General features: G+C 38.0%; 1 protein-coding gene across 7 annotated transcripts in view; it reads left to right on the top strand.

The window, feature by feature from the left end:
* The window catches only part of PIKFYVE (phosphoinositide kinase, FYVE-type zinc finger containing), a 77,567-nt gene that overhangs the window by 35,749 nt on the left and 21,793 nt on the right, over positions 1 to 20,025 (top strand). For 6 of the 7 annotated variants that reach the window (XM_029225104.1, XM_029225106.1, XM_029225109.1 and 3 more), the window contains 13 exons: positions 1,107 to 1,236; positions 1,662 to 1,842; positions 2,448 to 2,522; positions 5,601 to 5,708; positions 9,097 to 9,237; positions 9,909 to 10,035; positions 10,268 to 11,427; positions 13,386 to 13,486; positions 14,678 to 14,749; positions 15,415 to 15,586; positions 17,604 to 17,782; positions 19,415 to 19,528; positions 19,914 to 20,022. In XM_029225104.1, coding sequence (XP_029080937.1) covers positions 1,107 to 1,236; positions 1,662 to 1,842; positions 2,448 to 2,522; positions 5,601 to 5,708; positions 9,097 to 9,237; positions 9,909 to 10,035; positions 10,268 to 11,427; positions 13,386 to 13,486; positions 14,678 to 14,749; positions 15,415 to 15,586; positions 17,604 to 17,782; positions 19,415 to 19,528; positions 19,914 to 20,022 — 2,669 coding nt within the window. The remainder of the gene's footprint in view (positions 1 to 1,106; positions 1,237 to 1,661; positions 1,843 to 2,447; positions 2,523 to 5,600; positions 5,709 to 9,096; positions 9,238 to 9,908; positions 10,036 to 10,267; positions 11,428 to 13,385; positions 13,487 to 14,677; positions 14,750 to 15,414; positions 15,587 to 17,603; positions 17,783 to 19,414; positions 19,529 to 19,913; positions 20,023 to 20,025) is intronic. The other variant, XM_029225107.1, reaches the window with a different exon arrangement.

Genomic DNA, 20,025 nt, shown 5'->3' with positions numbered 1-20,025 from the left:
TTGCTGTGGAGTGAAGACACACTTACTTAATTGGTCCATAACACTCTACAGCTTAGGCCTCAGATAATGGGAGGGTTTCACATAAAAGAGAGAAGGTAGGGCAAACTGGTACAAAGGCAGCCACTTGCAGCTGGTGTCATAACTTAGCAGTGTTTCTAAATTCACCTCCAAGCATCTGGTTCAACTAGATGTTTATAGACCAGGGGTTTAAATAATTGAAATGTGCCATTTTTGTACTTCACTTGTCATGGACACTTGCTTTACTGTGTAAGCTGCTGGAATGTTTAGTTGAAAGTTTTTTTGTTTGTTTAGTTTGCTTTAAGAGGGGAAAGATTTGACAATTTTTGTAAGCATTTCTCACCTCTTTTCTTTCCATTTATTCAATTACATTTTTCAACATTTAGTGAGCATCTTTTTTTGCAAAGCATGTAGTATTATCTGTTATTTTTTTGGTCTTGATCCATTAACAAAATTTTACATAAATTGCTATTTACCGTGTTTTAATTTCTTTACAGTTAATTTTTAGGTCTGACTTGTAAAAGTTTTGCCAATTAAAAAGAAAGCCTTTTGTTCCTGTATTGAAAAAGAAACACTAAAAAGATTGTCTGAGTAGACTTTCTATACTGTCATGTACTAGTTCAGACATATAAGGGCTGAGCTTTTCTCTTTAAAGTTCAGCACCCACACTATCACGTGTTCTGCTTGCATTCCGACTTCTATTGAATGCAGTTTTCAGTTTGTGATTTTATAGGAAAAATAAAGCACCTCGTTTTGTTAATGTCCCCAAATAAGTAAAAAGAGTGTAAAAAAAATCTCATTTGCTTTTCAGAAGCTGTATTTATAATTATTTTCTTGAGAGTCCTGGTTGCTTATGTAAATTTACTTTTCACACTTCTGTCTCTGATTTTGTCTGTTGAGAATATTGATGATCTAACTCAGAGTTCATTTTTTTATTTACGAATTTAAACATGTCCTTGCTTTTTTTACACCAACAATTGAATTGGCTAACTTAAAAAATGTAAAAACGTTAAGTTGGCAATTTCTAAATCTACGAGTGGATGGTATAAAACGTGACAATGAAGTATAATTTCTTATTTTACACTTAGAATCCTTATTTAACCGTCGAGTTGAGGAAAAATCCAAAGAGCTGCCTTTCACACCTTTGGGTTGGCATCATAACAACCTGGAGCTGCTGAGGGAGGAGAATGGAGAGAAACAAGCCATGGAGAGGTTGCTGTAAGGCAGTGAGCTTTTTAATTTTCATTCTCCATTTTTATAATCTTCAGTGACTTGATAGGCATGTGCATAGTTCTTCCTTAGAAAGTCAAAAATACTAACATTACTTAGGAAATAAAGCCTGTTCTGATGAAATTTCTTATAAAAAAGTGTCCTAAATTGTCCTTGTCTGTCCCCATTGTCATTTATGTGTTAAAGTTTAATCATATTAAATGGGTCATCTTAGTTGAGGATATTCACAGATTTTCTTTATGTGAAAAATCATTAAGGTGCAGATATGCAGAAAGAATAAAATTGACCGAGAAAATCTCATCTGTGAGCCATAATTAGTGTGCTTATTTCTTTGTAGACTGTGTTGTATCTTCAAAACTGTTGTCTCTGGCAGTATTAACTATGCAGACTTCTTTCCTGTAACATTTTTGTAGCTCAGCTAATCACAACCACATGATGGCACTACTCCAGCAGTTGCTCCACAGTGAGTCATTGTCACCATCTTGGAGGGACATCATTGTATCACTAGTCTGCCAGGTTGTTCAGACAGTCCGACCTGATGTCAAGAACCGGGATGATGACATGGATGTCCGTCAGTTTGTCCACATCAAAAAAGTGAGCTCTGCTAATGCTTTCCTAATGCTAGGAATTGATGAGATGGGCCTGATAATAATTTGTCTCTTAATGGTAATCTGAAAGGGTCATTACCAGGAGGGGTGCTAGGTGAGGAGGGGGAAGTTTTTCTGCCTGCTCTATTTGTTAGCAGTGCACTTAAGGGTCATAGAAGCCACTGTTAGGAAGTGAGAGGCGAATGGGGGTGGGGGGTAAGTTGGGCTTGCAATGAGTTGGGAACCCAAACTTTCTTGCTTCCTCTTCTTGATGGGTCATCTATGAGAAGTCCTCTTCCTACAGATTACTGTCACTGTTCTGAGTAAAAGCAGTGGGTAATTGCTTTATTTAGAGAGTAGTGGAGTTTTGCCTGTATTTTTTGCCTATGATATGTAACTTAATAGTGGTCTTAATTGACATCTGGCATCAAGTACCAGGTAGTATGTTAAGAGTGTTGATGATCATGCTAAGAGGCCTTTCATTATTGGTTGAAAGGAAGAAATGCATCCTGGAACTTTTTGTACTTATTTGGAAATAAATAATAGAATTCATTTGACTGGATTCTAAGGATGTATCATTGAATTTTATTGTTTTCTTAATTGTTTCATTAGATCCCAGGTGGAAAGAAGTTTGATTCTGTGGTTGTCAATGGGTTTGTTTGTACCAAGAATATTGCACATAAAAAGGTAATGTGATTCAGTTCAACAGTGAAGTTCAGCAAACTATGACTGTGTGCCAAGCTAACAAGCTGGGGGTACCTTAATCATGGAAGAAAAGGAGATTGGACATTGAGGGGTGACTAGCAGTGTCTCCCGTAGGGAGAGTTGGGGGTTGAGGGAGAGTCTCCCAGAGCCGATGATGATTGGGACTTGTACAGTGGGAACTCATCAGACAGAAGAAGAAGGCTTCCCAACCAGCAGGCTGACAGGACACTGGTATCATTTCTGCCTTCACCCCACTGCATCTCAGGGAGACAGGATTTTCTAACAGACTGGAGTCCTTCCAGAGGCCTACCATTTGACAACTTTGTTCTTCCTCATAGGGCTGAGCTCAGAATTATCACTGGAATTCTGTTATCCTTCTTCCCTTTTATCTCTACCGTCAACCCTGAGGCTCTTTCTAGCACTAGCACAGAGAGTAGGGTGAAATAACCTGGTGGACTAAGGAAACTCTGAGATCCTAAGGTGCAAGATGGGAAATGGCAGGAGATGGGGCTGGAGGAAGCAGGCAGGGGCTTTGTATCTCACTTTATTCTGAAGGCTACTGATTAGCAAAGTGTAGTGTGCATCAGGATCACCTGTGGACCTTGTTAAAAATGTAGATCCCTAAGTCCAAACCCTGGAAATTCTCATTCAGTAGGTTTAGGGGGGTGGGAGTTGGGGGGTGAGTACGGGAAGGGTGGGACTACTTAAAAAAAATTTTTTTTAAGGAAGTATAGTTAATTTACAATGTTATGTTAGTTTCCAGTGTACAACAAAGTGATTTAGTTTTTTATACACATATATATATTTTCATATTCTTTTCCATTATAGTTTATTACAGGATATTGAATATAGTTCCCTGTGCTGTACAGTAGGACCTTGTTGTTTATTTATTTTATACACAGTGGCTTGCATCTACCATTCCCAAACTCCCAATTTATCCCTCCCTGCACTCCTTTCCCCTTTGGTAACCATAAGTTTGTTTTCTATGTCTGTGAGTCTGTTTCTGTTTTCTATATAAGTTCATTTGTGTCATATTTTAGATTCCACATATAAGTGATATTATGTAATATTTGTCTTTCTCTGTCTGTCTTCACTTAGTGTGGTAATCTCTAGATCCATCCTCGTTGTTGCAAATGGCATTATTTCATTCCTTTTTATGGCTGAGTAGTACTCCATTGTGTATATATGTACCACATTTTCTTTATCCATTCATCTGTCGATAGATGTTTAGACGGCTTCCGTGTCTTGGCTATTGTAAATAGTGCTGCTATGAACATTGGGGTGCATGTATCTTTTCAAATTAGAGTTTTCTCTGGATGTATCCTCAGGACTGGGATTGCGGATCATGTGGTAACTCTGTTTTTATTTTTTTAAGGAACCTCCATACTGCTTTCCATAGTGGCTGCACCAATTCACATTCATCTGGGACTGCTTTTAATGGAGGCACTCTGGGTGTTTCCAGTATCGTTTATGGGTTCTCACATTTTGAGAAGCCATTGATCTGTACAGTGTTCTCAAACCTTGCTGTGCTTCAGAATCACTAAGGGAACTTATTAAACATAGAGACACCCTGGCCCCACCTGATTTGGTTACAGTGAGACCTCAGGCAGATCTCAAGCCTGAACAACTAGATGGAGAAACTGCAGTCCTGTTTTCACTCTTTTCTAAGCAGAGTCTAATAATTTTTTTTTTGTAAGTCATTAAGCCTCCTGAAAGTTGTTAGTGACCAAAGAGAAATAAAAGTATGTTTGGATTTGATATTATAGCAATGATCCAGAGTTCATATTTCTACATAGAGTCTTATTAAAACATTTTACCCATCAAAGTAGTACTTTAGTTTTTTAAAGATTTATTTATTTTTTATTTTATTTATTTATTTTTTTTAAAGTTTTTTTTTTTTATTTTTGGCTGTGTCAGGTCTTAGTTGCAGCACACGGGATCTTTGTTGTGTCATGCGGGTTTTCTCTTCTCTAGTTGTGGTGCGTGGGCTCCAGAGCACGTGGGCTCTGTAGTTTGCGGCACTCGGGCTCTAGTTGAGGCGGCAAACTCAGTAGTTGTGGTGCGCAGGCTTAGTTGCCCTGCGGCACATGGGATCTTAGTTCCCTAACCAGGGATCAAGTCACCTGTATTGCAAGGTGGATTCTTTACCACTGGACCACCAGGGAAGTCCCCAAAGTAGTACTTTAAATCAAATTAAAGGGTCTTTGTTGAATTCAGAGGTAGGTATGTTGTGCTCATCTCCAGAATTAAAAACTGCTATGTGGGTGTGGTAGACACATATGCATGAATGACTATCTTGCTCCACTGACCATATTTAGAGGTAGTCTTTAATTTGTAGTTGCTAAAAGAGCCCTGAATGTAGTTTCCCAGCTGATGAGTCACTGTTTTCAGGACCATTTACCGGTTTGGCCCTGATAAGCTTGGTCAGTCAGAAACTTCGATTGCAGGACCCTGGCTATTCTGCTTGTGGCTTTAGTTGCGTGGTTAGGATATATTGTTTGAGTCACTGCTTCAGGATATGCTTTAAGGTTTTCTGTTTTAACTTCTTATTACCCAATTTGGCTTGCAAATTTATGACTGCTTGGAAATTTACTCCATTAAAAATATATTCAGCAGGTGTTTTAAATCTTTTCTCCCTCATCTACCCTTCTTGAATTTCAGAAGAGTTAAATTCTGCCTTCAGAGTTGCTGATTTGTGGGAGTTTGTGGAGTAGACTGTCTTTAAGCCCCTCTCTGCCCTACCCAGGGCTGGATAGCTTTTCTTGCAACATTAGAAATTAAAAAAAAAAAAAGTTAAGAGTATAGAAGATTAGGTAAAATAGCATTAGTAGAAAAGAAGCCAATTTTTGAAGAATTTTGCATAGCCCTAAACTAATAATTTGCTTTGAAAAAAAGTAAGAGAATACCACAAAAGAACTAAATGAGAGTATTTTAATATGAATATAATGAGATCATCTATTTAAGAGGAATTATGAACAGTGTGAATTTAAAGTTGTGCTTAAAGGAGGACTATAAGGTGCAAACTTCAGAGTTTTAACAAACTGTTCATTTATTTTTTAGATGAATTCTTCTATTAAAAACCCCAAAATTCTTCTGTTGAAGTGTTCCATTGAGTATCTCTACAGAGAAGAAACTAAATTTACTTGCATTGATCCTATTGTGCTTCAGGTAAGAACTTACTGAAACAGTAATCTGGAGGGATGTTGGTGTGCTATGATGCTTGCCAGCTCTTATAACGCATTCCAGCTGGTTAAATTTGACAAACTTAATTGCTGCTGTTTCATTTAAAAAAATTTATTATAAAAGGTGCTTTTATGTATCACACTTTAGAAGCTTACCAAAACCTCTGTCACTATTTTTAGTTTCAAAGTGTTAAAGGCAACACATGACTTTTTGAGAATATATGAAGAAAATGTGACAATCCAAATCCTGTTTTTCCTTCCCACCTGGGTCATGGATTTACTTTAAGGATTTCTCTAACTTAATCAGGTTCCCAATGATAATACCTGATTTTTTAATAGGTCTGTTCTACTAAAACACGTGTTTCTAGAACACTGAGTAGCTTACACACAGTTGGTAAAAGGCAATAACATCCTATGGAAGTTGTGTCAGTTTCTGTCTGGTTTTGCCTAAGTGTGGAGGCCCAGAATAACTGTGGTAGGATTATAACCCTCAGCTGGAAAGAAAATCAGCCTCAGCTCAGCTCCTATAAAGGCAGGAACCCTTTTAGTTCTATTTTAAGAAATTAGAAGTGAGCTCCTCTTCCAAGAGTTCTCTCCCTAGAGAGATGCAGCCCCTGGTCCTGGATGGCTCTTAGGCGTTCACTGTTCAGAGTTCCATTTCCAATTGTACTGTTGCACTTGCTTTTGTACGTTTTAAATTTCCCTTGAGGCCACCTCCAGCTACACTGAGCTGCCTGTCTGGGCTGTCCAAGTTCTCTGTCAAGGTACCAATTTTTATTCTTGTTAGTGCTCTGAATATGAAGTTACATAGGTTTTAAAAGTTGTCTGCCCCAACCTCTTTTCTCCCATAAATGCTATTAATTAATTTGTAGTTGTTCAAAATGCAAAGTTTTCAGGAATGTGTATTCCTATTATAGCAGAAACACTTACATTCAGTTCCAGAAACATTTAGGAAAAGCATTGCTTGAAAATTCTTAGGTGATAGGTACATTTTCTCAAGAGTGGTAAGAGCAATCACTTTTGTTCTGAATTCATAGACAGCAACAGAAAAAACTTAATTGTGGTGAAAGGCACCACGGGTCATGAAACTCTGCTCTATTGCTTAAGGAACTCTGTTAACTGGGACTGTTTCCTTTTTGGAATTCAGCTATGTATCAGTAAAAGTGAGGGGTTTCAGCTAGATTTATACCATTCCTTCTAGCTCTTATTTACTATGACTTTTCAATGACAACTGGAATAAGGAAAAAGGGGAAACAATTATCGTTCGTGGAATCTAAGGTACTGTGATGCTGGGACTTTTCTTGATCTCACTGAAGATGTCAGTGAAAGACTGTTCTAGGTTTAGATCACAACCACATGGATTGCAAGATGCATCCTAATTGCAGAGATGTTAAAATGTGTACAATTTTATGTCTTGGAGTTGATGAACTAATAATCAGAATCCATAGATACTTAGTTACAAAAAAGTTATACTTAAATTTATCTGCTTTATTTTAACTCCATCCTTACGACCAGGTTAACAGACTAAAAACTTTATGTTAGAGAAGTATGCTCTGGGCAATGTATATTAGTAAACATTAAATTTAATTCATATAATTTAAAGCATCTGGTTCATCAGTGCTATAAAACATAGTTTATTATATCTTTAAGTGACCTATTAAAGTTTTTAGTTTGAATTGATAGAAAGTATCAATTGATATGACTTTTTTTTAATCCTTTTTTTTTGGTCCACTCATTGTGGAATAACCAATCAAAGAACAAGCTGAAAGGTAAATAAAAAAGGTGGATGAGAAACAGTGGGCAAAGAGATAATTAGCCTGTGGTGCCATACTGTCTTCACAAGGTCAGCCCTCAAGATCTGTTGGTCTGCCACTGCTCCATCGTGTTCCTGGCCTACCTTCTGATACTCTTTCCTTGCTGAGCCTCTCCCAGGACCCCTTTTTAGCATGGTGCTTCATGTATAATCATAATAGTTGACTGGAGCTGGAACTGAGAGGAAATGTATTTGCTATCCCTATATCAGAGGCCAGAAACTTAAAAAAAAAAAAATCAACTTATTTTAGTTATTCTTTTTTTTTTTTTTTTTTTTTGCGGTATGTGGGCCTCTCACTGTTGTGGCCTCTCCTGTTGCGGAGCACAGGCTCCGGACACGCAGGCTCAGCAGCCATGGCTCACGGGCCCAGCCGCTCCGTGGCATGTGGGATCTTCCCGGACCGGGGCACGAATCCGTGTCCCCTGCATCGGCAGGCGGACTCTCAACCACTAAGTCACCAGGGAAGCCCTATTTTAGTTATTCTTTATTAGAGCTGCACAAATAAAATCATTTAAAATGTCATTAAATAACAATTTAGTAAGCAGAGAAGGAAATTAACACGTTTCAAGGAAAAAAATTCCATTTTGTTAATAATGGGAGAATTTGAAAATGTACAATTTCTATCAGTAAAACAGAGAAGGGTGAGAAGAAATATACTCCATCTAACAGGGCAGGTTCATTGCAGGGGATAGGCTCGTCCATTGCTGGTGGCACTGACCATGAATACAGTCTTACTCAGAAAGCACTGGGCATAGGGAGCAGAAGTGACAGACGTGCTCCCGCATTCCATTGTCACCTCTCTGAGCCCAGAAATTTTATGAAACAATTAATGAATTATATTGTTTTAACTCTGGTTGTTATTTACAATATTCATTTGCTTTGAGAGTAAGCCTTTGTCATGAAATTGTATTAAAAATGTTTTAATTTTTAACTATAGCTGTTCTAGGTGGAATATTATCTGTTCGGAGATTGAAATTAGGAAGTAGCTGAAATAGCATCTGTTAGAGAGTTATTTATTCAGATACCCAAAAGAAGAGCTATTCTGGTTAGTTTCAGAATGTAAAAGGGGGAATTCATAACTATATTAAAAACGTTTAGAAATTGCTTTCATTTAGGGTTAGGGTTTTTAATTAATTAATTTATTTATAACCTTTGAGAGCTAGCTAATTGGATTCTTGGCTTTTATGTCATAGGTTATTAAGAATTCAAAATCCTTCAAAGTAAAGGTAGTGAGTTGGAGAATGAAATTTCTCCTGAAACTCTTCAGCATAATCGGCAGATTAGAATGATGAAAAATATTCTTGGTTGTGTTTGAGTTAATTTGCTTATAGCAATGGCGAGTGATCTTTAGCATAGTTTCACCTGAGATTGGGGACCTGAGAAATGAGTTAACATATCAGTACTACAGTGTTTACTTAGTAGGAAATATTTATTAGTAGTGGTTTGTGGGCAAAGAAAACTTAGGCTGAGTTTGATATTAATAGTCAAACTATCCTGATATTCTTACATGTCTAGATCTTGAATTGTACCACACATAATATTTTTGATTTATCTTACTTAGGAAAGGGAATTCTTGAAGAACTACGTTCAGCGAATAGTTGATGTTCGGCCCACATTGGTTTTAGTTGAGAAAACGGTATCTCGAATTGCCCAGGATATGTTACTGGAACATGGCATTACTTTGGTCATTAATGTAAAATCAGTGAGTGTTCTTATTTTTCTATTTTTATATCATTTAAAAATAATCACGGCTTGTAAATTTATATGCATGTGTGGTAGATATGCAGGGATCTTTAATTATTTATTTTTTTGCTGTGCCATATATATTGAAAGTAGGACAGGTATGGCAGTGATTTCATTATTTATAAGACTGGAGGAACTCAGGCTGGAAGAAAGTACGATTCATATAGCACTCATACGAGTTATATAATGCTCATCATAGGTTCTACAAGACCAAAGGTGTAATAGACATTAGTTAATAAGTAGTATTTGTGGAGACTTCATTTTGTAGCAGAAAATGTTCTCTCCCTTGAAAAGTTACCCTCTTCAGAACAGAGGTCAGTTCTGGAGGTTTCCCACCCTCCTGGAAGCTTCCCACCCTCCGCTCCTGAATCAGTACCTTTTGCCAGTGCATGATGCTTAAATGTCTTCTGATAATGTCATTAATATGAGTATGGTTTATTTTAGTAGGCTCATATTGATTTCTAAGTGTAGACTAATCTAGAGTCAGTAAAAGTCATTTAATTATTAAAATCAAGGAAATTCATTGCGAGGGCATTTTCATATGTTCCTATTATTTTTTCATATTAAATTTTCTAAGAATTTTATTCTTCTGTGTCAAATTTCGTAATATAATGTTGTTCTGTGTTCTAGCAAGTTTTAGAACGAATCAGTCGGATGACCCAAGGTGATTTGGTGATGTCGATGGACCAGCTGCTTACAAAACCTCACCTGGGCACCTGTCACAAATTTTACATGCAGATGTTTCAGTTGCCTAATGGTGAGTGATCTCTAGTATAGATTTACCTGTAATTGGGGACCTGAGGACATGAGTAAATTCATCAGTACTACAAGGGTGACTTAGTAGGAAATAGCTATTAGCAGTGGTTAAATGAGGACAGGCAACTGTTGTTTTACTTAAGGGTTTTTCTCTGGTTGATGTTAAGATGGTGAATTCTGTCTGGACTTCTGGATTGCCACCTAAGCCTTCTTAACCTTGTGTTTATTTGTAGAACAAACCAAAACACTGATGTTTTTTGAAGGCTGTCCACAGCACTTGGGCTGTACAATCAAGCTTAGAGGAGGCTCTGATTACGAGCTGGCTCGAGTTAAGGAGATCCTAATATTTATGATCTGTGTAGCTTATCATTCTCAACTAGAAATCTCCTTCCTCATGGATGAATTTGCTATGCCTCCTACATTAACACCAAACCCCTCCTTCCATTCTCTGATTGAGGGACAGGAGGATGAAGGGGCTGCACAAGAGCCATTCAGCGGAAGTCCCCTCCCCCGGGAGCCTGACTTCCCTCCGGACTTTCTGCCCTCTGATGATAGCAGTTTGCTGGAATCAAGGATTCTGTTTGAGAAGGGTGATCAGGAAACTAAAAGTGTGCCACAGGATGTTGCCTCTTCAAAGCATCAAGAGCATGCCACAGCAGCTTGCCCAGCAGGTGCCCCCTGTGCTCTCTTTCCATCGGTACCAGAATCATTGCTGCCGCTCCATATAGATGACCAACAGGATGCCATAGGCAGTGAGCAGCCAGAGGCTTTGCAGCAAACAGAGGAGCTACAGGATCGCAAAAGCCAGATGAGAGCCTTTAGAGACCCTCTACAGGATGACACTGGCCTGTATATTACTGAGGAAGTTACCTCCTCTGAAGATAAACGAAAGACTTATTCTTTGACCTTTAAACAGGAATTGAAAGATGTGATCCTCTGTATCTCCCCAGTAATCACATTCCGGGAGCCCTTCCTTTTAACTGAAAAGGGGATGAGGTGCTCTACCCGAGATTATTTTGCGGAGCAGGTTTACTGGTCTCCTCTCCTCAATAAAGAGTTCAAAGAAATGGAGAGCAGGCGGAAGAAACAGATGCTCAGGGATCTCTCTGGCCTTCAGGGCATGAATGGAAGTGTTCAGGCCAAGTCTATTCAAGTCCTGCCCTCACACGAGCTAGTGAGCACCAGAATTGCCGAGCACCTGGGTGATAGCCAGAGCCTGGGGAGAATGCTGGCCGATTATCGGGCCAGAGGAGGAAGAATTCAGCAAAAAAATTCAGACCCTTTCGCTTATTCTAAGGATGCATCGGGTACTTCAAGTGGCAAATCTGGAAGCAAAAGTGAAGGTGACGAAGAGAAAGGGTTGATTACAAGTGATGCAGTGTGGTCAACAAAGGTGAGCAAGTCCACTTTTTGTGCTTGTGTAAATTTAAAATGTGTTGGGGACTTCCCTGGCCGTCCAGTGGTTAAGACTTCACGCTCCCACTGCAGGGGGCGCAGGTTCTATCCCTGGTCGGGTAACTTAAGATCTCACATGCCTTGAGGTGTGGCCAAATAAATAAATAAATCTACGTAACATACATGTCTTTAAAAAAAATGTGTTGAAAATCTCTGCTATGGCAGGGTAAAAATAATCAAATATGACAAATTGCATGCAGATTTATTAAATATTTCCTCTATGCTTTTTTTGTCTAGGTCTTTCGGCTTATGTGTTGCTTTAAAGTATGAAATAGGAGTGTAATGTAATGAAACTGGATTTTGAGGGTTTCAGGCTAAGTTCACAGTAAACTCAGGAGGAGCTCTGAGGTAGGGCGGCAGCGTGGAGCTGCTTAAAATTTCTGGCATGATGACTCGGGTTTAGTGTGATGTGTCCTTGATCCTTTTAATGGCAGTGAGCAGGACAGTAAGGGTTGGAAGTTTATTGTAGGAAATGGATGTGTTTTAAAAAAATAAGGAAGATTTATTCATGGATACATTATTGATAATGGTGGTAATAAAACTAATGAACAAATTTATCTCTAGATGAGGAAATACAGTTTTTTAATAAAACAAAAAGATGTTTGCTTTCACAAGTCTGGGAATGATTAATAATGGTACACCGTTTTTAATACATGAAATTGGCAAAAAAGAATGTGATAAGAGCCATGACTAATGAGGTATGGAAAAATACTTATAATAAACTAAATAAATTTATGTTTATATACATTTATGTAAACTTATTAAAAGTGATAGGGTGGTCTTTTAAATTTACATGAGTACATATATATTTTTGATTTAGGATTCCCATCTTTTATAACTTATTTCTGCAGATAAGTAAGCATTTGGTATAAGGATGCTTACATTTTATTATAATATATGTACAAGGGTGTTTACTGAAGCATTATTTCTAATTGTTTGCTGTTAAAAGGATGAGTTGGATCTCGTTTAATGACCCAGAGAGAACCCATGATATATTTTCTAGTGTTAAAAAGCAAATTGGGGCTTCCCTGGTGGCGCAGTGGTTGGGAGTCCACCTGCCGATGCAGGGGACACGGGTTCGTGCACCGGTCTGGGAGGATCCCGCATGCCGCGGAGTGGCTTGGCCCGTGGGCCATGGCCGCTGGGCCTGCGCCTCCGGAGCCTGTGCTCCCTACGGGAGAGGCCCGCGTACCACAAAAAAAAAAGAAAAAAAAAGCAAATTGTGTTTTAATATACGTAGCATCAAACCATTTTTGTAAAAAACCAAAATCACCTGTGTATACTTAAGTGAGTGTTTTTGTGTGTTTATATGTATGAGCTAGCGAAAGTACATGGTTTTTAACCATACAGTCAAATTTGTCAATTTGGGAGGTAGGGCAGCATCAAAGGAGGAGAGGCTTTAAGTACTTCATGAACTTCTTCATATACCTCTGTACTGTTTGAATTTCAGCAGAGACAGGTGTTACCTTTGTAATGATCAAAAACAGGTATAAAGTACAAATAAATAAATACCTCAGGATTTAGATTTCTGGGTGTCACAGGTTGATGTTATATCCAGCTATCAATTCAGACTATTTCATATTTAATTAACTATTTACTTCCAAGATAATTTAATGTAGTTTTGTAAAAATAAGAGTATTTAAGAAAACAAGCTGTTTAGACATCTATTGGTATTTTTACGTTTCACTTAAACCTTTTGGATTGTTTTACCTCAAAAACTAACTGCTCTTCTTCCTTATATTTAGTGTCTTGTAGTTTTGAATCTTCACTGAAACCCCTGTAGTGATGACAGAGGCTTTACAGATCGAGTGGAGTGTGTTGGATGTTGGAGCCGGGCCTGAGGTTGGAGTGCGTTATGACTTGCGGGTGTTCATCTGGATGTTCCTTCTCTTCCAGGTGGACTGTCTGAATCCTGCCAACCACCAGAGACTGTGCGTGCTCTTCAGCAGCTCTTCTGCCCAGTCCAGCAACGCTCCCAGTGCCTGTGTCAGTCCGTGGTAGGATTCCTTGCCCACCCCCCCTGCACCCCCCCACTATTGTACTTGAGGATAGAATTCCAGCAAGTCTGAAAACAATTCAGCCATTAGGCTCTGTTTTTAGGTGCATGGCATGCTGCTGGTCATATGTGAATTGATGGAACTTTTGAACTTGTGAATTACATATGAAATTTGTATTTGTTCATGGGTAGAAATAAATGAAAGTACCTTTAGTGAGAGTGAAAACGTATGTGAGGGATGGAAGAGAAATTTGTAGTTATAAAAGTGAGAAAGTTGATACATAAAAGCTAGTTTTAAGCATTTTGATAACATGTACAAATCAGGCAGGTTTTCTTTAGGCATCGCTTTCATAAAAGCAGTCAGTCTTTTGTCTTAAGTTTTATTCTAAAACTTAATTCTAAGTAGATTGATAGAAACACATTTTATAATGTTATAATTTATTTCCAGTGGTAGTCACAAAAGCCTAGTTATTACATAGTTTAGTTTTAAAAGTACTAAAGAACATAACTGCTTGTTTTTGGAGTACTTTCCATGACAAAATGTGTTCCGTATTTTAATTTTGGACACCAGAAACACTTATTTCTACCAGTGAGATCAGGAATTCTTCCAGCATCAGTAGAGCTCTAGCAGTCTGACTTGGGGCTGGGCGAGCCCATGGGAATTTTCTCTGGGAGTTTAGGTCAAGGCTTGATATAAGATGTGGGTTTCGACAGGGTATGTATAGCTGAACTCTCTTATTTGTGGGCATTTATAAGTTGGGTATAAAGTTAAGAATTGGCTTTCCTGGAGGAATGTGAGCTGCTGCTCTTTGTGCTCAGTAATGGTGTGGACTAGAGAGCAGAGACAGGAGTCCCATTTTATACTGACCGGGCTTAAGGCTTTGTAAAGGAAACTTCTACTTCTTCCTAACTCAAATCAGTTTTACTCATTTAATATTACAGTTTGTGCATCCTGATTAAATAGTTTCATAGGATACTAATGGACTGGGAATGGATACGATGCTGTAGTGTGGCTAGTACAAACCTGTTTTATCAGATGAGGTAAAACCTGTTCTGTAACAACAAAAGAATAGTACCTGTTTTAATACTGTATTATAAGCAGATCTAACAGGTATCAGTTTGGAGTCTCATGAAATATCTTTTGCTGGCTGATAATTCATATGATATGTTTCTAAGAAATCTTTTCTTTTAGGATTGTAACAATGGAATTTTATGGAAAAAATGATCTTACATTAGGAATATTTTTAGAGAGATACTGTTTCCGGTAAGAACCAATTTTCTCCTTATGTTCCATTTATGCTTTTTTGATGCCCAGAATTTCAACCTAAATATAAACATGAGTTGGAGCACTGTTGTGTGACCTTCCTGTTCATGCCACATGCCAGGGTTTGCAGAGAAGTAATCCTTTCATATTTCAACCCAGCATGTCTTCTCCAGTTCATTCCTCAGATCTTTGCCCATCTAATTGCCCTGCAATCCACAGACTTTTTTTAGGATGTCTGTTTTTACAGTGATTCAAATGAGAGGCAAGAGAAGCTAAGGACCTCAGTTTAAGTCTTAGAGCTATCACCTGCCACTTAATATGACAAAGAACAAGTAGTTTAATCTTTACCATCCCCCTTTATAGGTATTAACAAACTCCACAAATGTCAGGAGTTTTAATAGGTAAAATGAGATGATGTTTTAGAAATACTTGGCAAATAGAAGGTGCTTAACAAGTGGAACCTATCACTGTGATGTGGTTGAAGGCAGGATGTTCAGCTGCAGGCTCTGAGCAGGATGAATGGTACTCCGAGCAGATCATCCACCAGTCGTCCTTACTCTTGAGAGGATGCTGCACTTTCTCTACAGTGGTCCTGTTTAGCCAGGATTCACTATACACTGCTCCTCGGTTTCGTGGTTAATGTGAGGACTTTCTTTTTGTCAAAGGCCTTCCTATCAGTGTCCTAGCATGTTCTGTGATACCCCCATGGTGCATCACATTCGACGCTTTGTCCATGGCCAAGGCTGTGTGCAGATAATCCTGAAGGAGTTGGATTCTCCAGTACCTGGATATCAGCATACAATTCTCACCTATTCCTGGTGCAGAATCTGCAAACAGGTAAGTGTACCCTGTTGCTATAATATATCACATAGTATCTTTTATTTCTGTATTAGTATAGTTCTTTTTTAGGGGGGAGGGTGGCCTCTGTTTTTTTGGATTTAGTATTTGTCTTTGGGCTCTTATTTATTTTACCTTCTAGTGCTGTATGTTCCCTTTAATGTTTGTTTCCTAAAGATTCCATTTTAGGATTTATCAGTCATCATATAAAACATAGGGTACCATGCCCAGTAAAATAGATGGAGGTTTTATCTTGACAGTTCTCCATTATGTTTGTTTATTCATTCAGTAAATGCTTATTGAGCACCACCTAGGTGCCAGGTACTGTGCTAGGCCCTAGGAAAGAAGGAAGAACAAGGTCAGGCTCCTGTCCTCTAGCGGGGGAGACAGACTTACAGTGATTACAGTATGCCAGAATGCTTGTGTAAGTTTAAGTCTATGTCAACATTTCTATCTTAAGACATACAGATGAGAGGCCATGTTTAATTCATCTCTGCTGGTTTTCATATACATTCTTCAGGAAAGAACCATGTGTTTTATTTCTTCTGTGTGTTTTTCTAACTCTGCAGGGAATATTTGGTGCCAGTATTATGTTTTTAATATATACTTTTTATTCAAATTGTTAACAGTGAGCATATGCCAAATTTAACTTCATTGTTATCTTAATTGGCTTATTTTGGAGTGTATGTTTGGAAGCACATATGGGAATTATAGATAAAATAATAGTGCAACCCATTTCAGTATCAGAGGTTGAGGAGGGCAAAGTCAAAGGTAGTGCCTTCTTCGGTAGGAACAAAGAGCCATGAGATCATTTCTTGCAATGATTGGTCTTCTTATACTTGTTCTTCTAGGCCTTTAGTTGCTGTTAGACAGCTGGCAATATTTTGTTGTAGAATATGTGAACTTCTGTAGATTGACCAGTGAACTAAATGAATAACTTAAATTCGATCTTTATATCTTGCATGTTTGGTGTATGCACTTTATTTTAAAACAAAAACTTCTGCCTTTGGGGTTATGTTAGAAAGGAAAAGGTAAACAGTTTTTGTTACACAGAAATGAAAACTTTTAGGTGTCCAAAAAAGTTATATATGACCAAATATTAGTATACTTACTATTAAATTTCTGTAAGCCATGATAATAGAAAAATGGGCAAGGGGTGTGACAAAGCAATTTAATACAAATGGCCAGTAGACATGTGCAAATACATTTTACTCATTAGTAATAATCAAAGAAGTATAAATAAATAAAATAAATGGAATGTGTTTTTATTTATTTAGTTTTTAAAGAAGTTACATTTCAAAGATTTATAATTCCTGAGATTGGTAAGAAAGTAGGGAAATTGATATTCTCAGATACTATTGGAGATTGTCTCCCAAAACAGGTGTACTGGTTTACACAATGTGGCAGAAAGTATCAAAGACCATATAAATGTCCATGCCCTTTGACCTACCAATTTCCATTTTCATTAATTTATTTCAAGGAAATAATAATTATGGATATTTATAAGTGTATATATATATGTGTATATATATACATACATACACACACACACACAACAGGGAAGTTCATGAAAATAGTGAAAAACTTGTAATGTCTTAAATGCACATCAATAGGGATTGGTTAAATAATTCCATATTATGGGATACTCTGCAGCCATTAAAAATCAACTTGTATAAGAATATTCTATGTGGGAAAATATGATATATTGCTAATAAAAAAAGGTTATGAAGCTAATTATAGGGAACAATTTTTATTTATAAACATCCCAGCTAAGCATATATGTATTCATGTATAGAAAGAAAGCAAACATACCAGCATATTGATGGTGGTAGTGGGATTACTGGCAAGAGAGTTTTCCCCAGCCATCCCTAACTCCACCCACCTCGAAGCATTTTTTTCTTCTTCTAGTTTTCTGTAGTCAGAATATACTAGATTTGTACTAGAGAAGAAAATACATTGTTTCTTAAAAAAGAGATTCTCAATATGTGATTAGATAACAATTTATGCTGAATTTCAGGTAACACCAGTTGTTGCTCTTTCCAATGAGTCCTGGTCCATGTCATTTGCAAAATACCTTGAACTTAGGTTTTATGGGCACCAGTACACCCGTAGAGCCAATGCTGAGCCGTGTGGTCACTCCATCCACCATGATTATCACCAGTATTTCTCCTATAACCAGATGGTGGCATCTTTCAGGTAAGAAGTCTGAGCGACGTTGTCACAATCACATACTCCCTGGAAGGCTTTATAACATTTCCAGTATTACTAGATTGAATTAATTTTTGGTGTGTGTTGTTCCCCATTCCCACTCTTGCAAAGGCAGAGGGCCATACTCTGTGAAGAGCTTTCAGTGTTATTATTTTATTTAATCCTTTAAGAAATATGTATTATTATCACCCTAACTTAGAGAGCTTATAGCTGACAAATAGAGCTAGCAAGTCATGATCCATGATTCTTGCTACTGCAGGTGTTACTCTTAACCATTGTTTTTGCATCTGAGAGCTTATCAGAATTTTTGCTAAGACATTACTTAGCCATAAGGGTAATCGGATATTCCGGATAGAGCTAAAATCACTAGTTCAAAGAATGGGTGTTTACACTTGTTCTTAAATGATTTGAGAAAGCCTTCGGGCTGTGCCTTCAGAATATGCCCAGAACATGTCTCACCACCTCCACCACTACCACTCTGGGCTGAACCTCTGTTGTCTTTTACTAGATTATTGCACTAACCTCAATCAGTTTCCTTTTGGCCTTACCCGCTGCAGCCTGTTCTCAGCACAGCAGTCACAGTGGTCCTGTTATATGAAAATCAACTCAGGCCACTCATGTGCTCTAGAGCCTCCAGTGGGTGTCTGTTTCACCCTGAGTGAAGGCCAGAGGCCATTTACGAGCCTGTGAGCCCCTACATGCTCTGGCTTCTCACCCCCTACTACACCCCCCCTCGCTCACTGTACTTCAGCCTCACTGGCCTCCTGGCTGGACCTCAGCTATGTCAGGTAGGCTCCTACCTGGGAGCCCTGCACTTGCTCTTCATCTCTGAGCTGCCTGCTCCCAGATATCTGCCTACTTTTCCTTATTTCCTGCAGGTCTTTGTTCAGATTTCACCTGCCCTGACTCCCTCTCACCCCGGCACTCCTTGCTTCCCTTTCCTGCTTTATTTTGCCCTGTAGCACCTACTGTCCGGCGTAAGATATGTTTTAAGTATTTGTTTTTGTTTATCGCCCAAGCCTTATTATTCCTGAATCACGAGAGCAAGAATTTTGGCCCTTACTCCATGCCGTATCTCAGCACCTAAAACAGCATCTGACACATAATAGGCACAAATAGGTACACAAATAGGAAATACTTGTAATTGAACCCTATTTCCTTTTTTAAGCAAGAGCTATTAACCATGAACCTAGGGCCTAGGTGAGATGTAGCATTTACTAGACATCATGAACTTCAGGTGGAAAGGAAACTCACAAAGAATCCCTGGGAACTGAGAAGGTAGTGAATACCTGTGTCCAAGCTAATTGTAGGAAGGAGTCCCTCTGCTCATTCATGGAGGTTTATATCCCAGTCATTTGTTTTTAAAGCACATGAGGATGGCCTCGGGGGATAAACGATGACACCCCAATGCAGGGGAAAAATAAAACAAAATCTTTTTAAAACTGGGGAGGGTATTTGTAATGGCTGAAAGTTGCCTTCAGTATCTTTGATTGTTTTAAAAATGCCATTTCATAGAAACTTTATGATCTCTTGCACCTCATAGGACTTAGTTGGCACCTCTACTCAAAATATTAAAATATTTTTCACTTTTCTACTATTACTTGTATTTTTTCCTCTCAGTTATTCTCCCATTCGGCTTCTTGAAGTGTGTGTTCCACTTCCCAAAATATTCATTAAACGTCAGGTCCCACTAAAAGTGGCCCTTCTTCAGGATCTGAAGGACTTCTTTCAAAAGTAAGTTTTATTTTCTTTGGTCATCTGTTTTTGTTTAGTACTGCCTGAAATCTAAACTATTTTAAATATCATGTTTGTTCCTTTAGCTTTCTTCGAAAACAGAAATAACCTGTTTTTCTAATTGTATATTATATATGCCTGATGTAAAAAAGGAAAAGTGTAGACAGTTCATAAAAGTACTAACAAAGAAGTCAAACGCTCTCAGGCATAACAACTATTAAAATTTTGATATACGTCCTTTTTCTGCAAAATTGTATGTGATTCTTAATTAGATAAGACCTAGTTAAAGTTTTGTGTGTACATCTTTTTTCTACTTGTGTGAGATTAGACAATTTGATTCTGACTTTTCTAAAGTGCTTAATATTGTTTATGTTTATATTGTTAGAGTTTCACAGGTATATCTTGCTGTGGATGAAAGACTCGCATCTTTGAAAACTGATACATTTAGCAAAACAAGAGAGGAGAAAATGGAAGATATCTTTGCACAAAAAGAGGTA

The sequence above is a fragment of the Monodon monoceros genome, unplaced genomic scaffold (assembly GCF_005190385.1).
Source record: "Monodon monoceros isolate NGI ecotype Baffin Bay Population unplaced genomic scaffold, NGI_Narwhal_1 Super_Scaffold_16, whole genome shotgun sequence".
In the NCBI taxonomy this organism is placed as follows: Eukaryota; Metazoa; Chordata; class Mammalia; order Artiodactyla; family Monodontidae; genus Monodon; species Monodon monoceros.
Note: the sequence above shows the minus strand (reverse complement) of the source record. Positions and strands in the feature narration are given on the sequence as shown.